We start from the raw sequence: 5,539 nt of genomic DNA, 5'->3' as shown, positions 1-5,539 counted from the left end.
AGTACGAGTTTCACCGACTGTACTCGTATCACTGTTGATAGTCTGTTACCGCTCGCAACACGCTGCCACCATGTAACATGCCAGTATAAACATAACTCAGAGTGAAAGATAACACACATAGTTTATTCGTCCACTTCTTATTCCGCCATCTTCCAACTACCACGATCACACCACGTGACCCTTCACACGTACCAGGCGGGAACACATAGAACAAGACTACGCGGTGTGATACAGTCACTATGACGTGTTGCTTTGCAGCTTGATTTGCTAGTACATGGTCAATCTGATGCCAGTGCTTTGACCGCCATGTGTTCTTCCGGCTGTCTTTAAGTTGAAACATTGTACCCATGATTGTAAGCTGAAATCTGGTGAGTAACACTGATGACATTTGATTCCACAATCAAAATGTCTATAATATCAGGTTTTGCCAATAACAGAGCTTTAATTAGATTAGATTTCACACGATATGCCTGCAATATATCAGAGGCACTATAGAATGTACCCCCAGAATGTTCGCGTTTTCTGGCGCTATCTAACACATTTCAATATAATTGCTGAGTATTAATTCAATGCAGTTTAGTTCAAGATAATTACTCATCGCAATTTCATATATAAAGTAACAACGCGGGTAAAATGTCAGCGCGATGGGAGATCGAAAGGTCTATGCAGTCATCACCGAACTATTCATAATTACAAAATCGCATGTATTAGACGACGGGAAAACATTATTTAAAATAAGCATAAACATTGTTTGCACAAAATAACGCATTTCACACGGACTGCGACGAACCGTAATTAAGAGCACATCTAAGATCATTGCACCAGATGCTATATATACAACGGTCCTCGGCATTCACGTGCTAGTCACATGCTATACATCTGTTCAATAAACTGTATCGTATTTGACCGTATTTGTACACATTAATTACACACACGCCCGCCACATCATGGTTTCGTCTTGGGGGCAATACTTCCATAAATATATACGCCAAGCTATAAGGCAGATTGTAGCGTAAGATGAAAAGATGCAGGTATAACTCGTTATATTATCAACTGCTTCTGACTGATACAGCTCATCTGATGCTTTTAGGTCTTGTTCGCCCGCCTATCCGTCCGCACTCTAGTCGTCAGTCTTTCAGTCTGTCTGAGCCTACTGTCAGTCCGTTTACCCGTGCGTCGCTCCTTCTATTAGTCTCGACATCCACCCGCGGCGTCTATCAACAATACCGAATAACGCAGACCAAAACAACGGTAGTACCGTTTCAAGTTAAAAAGCCAAGCTACAAATTTCTGCGCGTTTTAATAAATCTTACGGCGTATGAAATAGCAGCTAGTGAACATGATTAGGAGAGCCAATGTTAGCAACGTTTAATGTCCTTTTTTATTATATTTGCACAGACATTAATATTGCCTGCGAGCCAAAGTCGAGTCAGATTTTCAATAGGGCGCTGAATGAGGAATGGCAAGTATAAAGACTTCAGTATAACATGATCTTCCAATTGACCTGTCTTTGAGAGAAAAATAACCACACCCGCTTTGGATATTGTAACGCGGTCGTTCATATTCACGCGCGCACGCCAAATTGTATACTTTGTGAGACTGCGCTACCTAAACAACGTTTTTAGAACGTTTATAATTGCAATACCTAATAATGATCACATATCTGACAGTGGCGTAACTTTGCAGTTATTCAAAGAAGCAGAAACTGCAGCGTGACAGCGGCTGTTGCTCCAATAACAGTCATCAGACGACGTCATCAGAGGCCCCGCTGATGTCATACGGTGAGCGATTACGTCACGATTGACGTCACAGTAATTAAGCAATTATGTCGTGACCGATGTCATGGTAAGCCACTAGGTAATGATTGACGTCGTCGGAAGCGATGACGTCATGATTTATGTCATACGAATCTACGGATGATCGCATAAATAGACATGCGTGGCTATTGATATTAGGGTTGAAAGAGAGCTAAACATCCAAGTAGATAGAGATTTTACACAACACGTACGTGTGACGTCCGCCTGTGTCGATGGAAAGGTAACGAGGTTAGCAAAATAGTCATTTAGAGGCATGTAGATAAATGGCACCAACCCGGCATTCACTCGGATGCAGTAATTAAGTATAATTATGTAGAAGCTTATAATGATCATATATAGTAGAAATAACAACATGTAGTTATGTATGTAGTTCTTATTATGTAGAATACAATACGCATATATATATATATAGCTATAACTACATGCCACTTTCGCTACAAATGTGATGCACACATTCTCATATAACGGCTACTATAGATCTCTATTTCCCTCTATAGTCTATATGCAGCTTTAAATACTGCGAGCATCTCAAACCAAGCTATGAAAAGAAAATTACAGTAGGGGTGATCTAAAAATAACGCGTTCAAGTTCAATGGAGGCAGCAGGCAACGAAAGGCTCGTGTACGGAAACGGTGGGTTTTATTCAATGTGATTTGACTTTATAACGATCGGAACACGCGTTGTATTAGGTTTCTCACTGGACGTCGTGTCGGTAAGTGATATACTATTTCCCCAGTAAGACCTCCTGCGATATGGAACAGCAACTAGTTGCAGTAGAGCCCACACGATCAACACTTTACACGCGATATGGATCAGTGTATTAGTGCTGCATGCTTCACTCGGCTCCAAACATGTGGCAACCATGTTAGCTTGGAAACCATGTTCTTCGTATATAGTTAAATACATAAGCAACGATGACATCAAACTCTGGGTTTCTCGTCGCAAGAAGAAGTTTGCGACTTGATCGCTTATTGTCCCTATATTGCCAATGATGATAGAATCTTAAACATTCTATAGCTACCCTTATGTTTGTAATAATCTTTATTAAACGGTATAGCTCAATATACAACTACCATAAGTGGCTGTACTAACCAACTACTAGTCATATACAACTACTAATGTGAGGTTTCGCAGCAGTGCCTTGTCCGTTTGGAGATTTTGTATTCAGCTACACTAGAAACGCTCGTATTTCAGCGTCGCCAGATATTCTGATATGCGGCAACTGCAAGGACCAGTTTGAAGACATGGCGATGTTGGTGGGCCACAAGCGTTCACGTTGCAAGCTGCGTGTTACATGCAAGTGCCAACAGCTCTCAAAAAAACAAGGTACATTTGCCTGTAGGCGTACGTGCCGAGAATATCGATACTAGATATTTATTGAGGATTTCAAAGAATTACGGGGGTAAACTGGAGATTTTTGTCGTTAATGAATTTTGTAGTTTTATTTATCTAACATCTCTGACAATGTACATAAATTTAATCTGTACTTACCACGTAGTCTATAAACTGGTTTTCCCATCTCTCTTCTCTTCTCTCTCTCTTCTCTTTCTCTCTCTCTCTCTCTCTCTCTCTCGCTTCATTTCGCTACCTCTCTCCTCTTTTTCTCCCCACCTCTCTCTCATTTCCTTTCTCCCCTCTCCCTCTCATTGGTCTTCTACATCTTGATAATGTTAAAGTCAAATCGCCTCTTTTAGGCAGTTGGTCGCCATTGTATGCGTTTATACATAATGTGTTTTTTTCACACAGACAACGAACCAGAGAAGCTATGTTGCACGGCATGCAAGCAGCTGTTCGCCAACAGCTGGGATCTAGTCTCTCACGTCCAAATGTGCCATGGACTGCCTATCTATATGGAACTGTTCCACAGCGCCCAGGTTAGTTCTCAGCAAACACTATGCACTATTAATAACACTACGTTAGTAATGTTGTTCATATGCAAATATATCCAGTGGTGCTAATTCAGGCCCCCTGTTTGAAATACATGGCGTTTTCATGCTATATATACTGGTGGTGTATACTTTGCTTTTAAATTGCTATTAAAATTTATTATTATTATCATTGAATTATTATTCAATTATGAATTATTAAATGAAATCATGGCCGATTACGAGTACCATGGTAATTACTACAGTCTTAAGATGCCTGGTCGTAATTTTCTGAAGGCCTAGCGAGGCGGTGTGGTAATATCAGACGGTATCTCATAATTCCCACCTATAATTAAATTACAGGAAAATGGATCACCGCCTGCGAATAAGGAAAGAACGCTCTCGTCATCGACTGTATGGCTTAAGTGAATTATTATTCGTGCATATTTCACTTTGACCATAAATTAAACGATGAAATTGTGTCATTACAATATAAATATTCTGCAGTCTACCGCACTATATATATATACTGATTAGTCCAGACAGTGTGACATCGTAATGAACGTGAACGTGTTGAGTAAACTTTAGCGTAAAGTTAAATGTGACAGTCCGAATATAATCGTGACGTTTTCCTCTCTAATCATAAACGTTAAAAACAGTTCATATGTGTTCGAAAATATCCATAGTGTTTATTAGTAGTCTTAGTTTACTGCTGACATTGACCAGTATCCTTGCTTACGGCCTCAACGATGGTCAACGCAGATCGAGCGTTATATATATTTTCTTTTAATCAGATCATACTTTCTACTTGACCCCATTTTTTAGGTGATGTTCCGATCGTTACAGGATGGGATGACGTTCGATGACAGATCGGAAGGGTCCTCCTATTCGCACGAAACTGGTTGACATCGTCATCAGCATAGGCACCACGTAGCGGCTCGTTCGTGTAGAGTTGCAACCATCATTCTATAGCTATAATAAATTATAAATCTGTGTATTCAACAGTTTATTTATCTGTTAATTTTATCATCTCATCTCATTATATTTATCATTCTAACTATATCTGTCAATTCATCCATCTACCAATCCGGACGTCCATCAGCCAGTCCGTCCATCCTCATTATATTTAGGTATATTACGCATGATATAAGCTATAACGAGGAAATAATGTCTAAACTAAAGTAATGGCTCTACTCTATTTTCATTACTTTGATGCCTAATATACATTTGCACCGTAATAAGAAACGATCAAATCGTTTTCAGATACAGAGTATCTTTGCCTGCTTTCTCATATTAATAATTGAAGACGTTATCGGGTTTAACCTGGCATATTGACAATGTTATTAAATTAATATCGTTATCATTATTAAATTAAACAATATAATTAATTTAAATACGTCGCTCATAGAATGACTAACTTTATTTATTTTTTAGCTACAACTTATTAGACCTCCAATCAGCGTTTGTAAATATTGCAATAATTTTCCTAAAATAAAATGTGTAACTAATAACTATGTTGTTATCTTTCCTTGTTATATACGAAAAACGTGATATTCAATTTAGTTCATGTAGGGGAAAAAAATTATTTGTAGTGTTTCCTTAATATTTTTAGTAACCCATTATTTTTCTTTTTATCTAGATAATGATTTGATATATATGTTTGAACGAAAGTATGATCTGTCAAATACAGCGATATCAGCTTTCTATATTCAGTGTACAAGAATAGAAAGCTGATATCGCTGTATTGGTGTAGGCGACAAATCATCCTAACAATTCTAAATGGTCTAAAGCGTTAATTTATTACTTAATCTTGAACCATTATATATATATATATATATATATATATATATATATATA

The 5,539-nt window shown here is 38.2% G+C and overlaps 1 protein-coding gene across 3 annotated transcripts in view; it reads left to right on the top strand.

The window, feature by feature from the left end:
* The window catches only part of LOC106804977 (uncharacterized RNA-binding protein C3H8.09c-like), a 17,017-nt gene extending 11,864 nt beyond the window's left edge, over positions 1-5,153 (top strand). For 2 of the 3 annotated variants that reach the window (XM_014806403.1, XM_014806402.1), the window contains exons 3-8: positions 1,399-1,462; positions 1,687-1,781; positions 3,012-3,143; positions 3,564-3,691; positions 4,046-4,096; positions 4,508-5,153. In XM_014806403.1, the coding sequence (XP_014661889.1) occupies positions 1,399-1,462; positions 1,687-1,781; positions 3,012-3,143; positions 3,564-3,691; positions 4,046-4,096; positions 4,508-4,588 (551 nt within the window). In that variant the 3' untranslated portion in view covers positions 4,589-5,153. The remainder of the gene's footprint in view (positions 1-1,398; positions 1,463-1,686; positions 1,782-3,011; positions 3,144-3,563; positions 3,692-4,045; positions 4,097-4,507) is intronic. The other variant, XM_014806404.1, reaches the window with a different exon arrangement.
* Positions 5,154-5,539: the final 386 nt, after the last annotated feature.

The sequence above is a fragment of the Priapulus caudatus genome, unplaced genomic scaffold (genome assembly GCF_000485595.1).
Source record: "Priapulus caudatus unplaced genomic scaffold, Priapulus_caudatus-5.0.1 Scaffold95, whole genome shotgun sequence".
NCBI lineage: Eukaryota > Metazoa > Priapulida > Priapulimorpha > Priapulimorphida > Priapulidae > Priapulus > Priapulus caudatus.
Note: the sequence above shows the minus strand (reverse complement) of the source record. Positions and strands in the feature narration are given on the sequence as shown.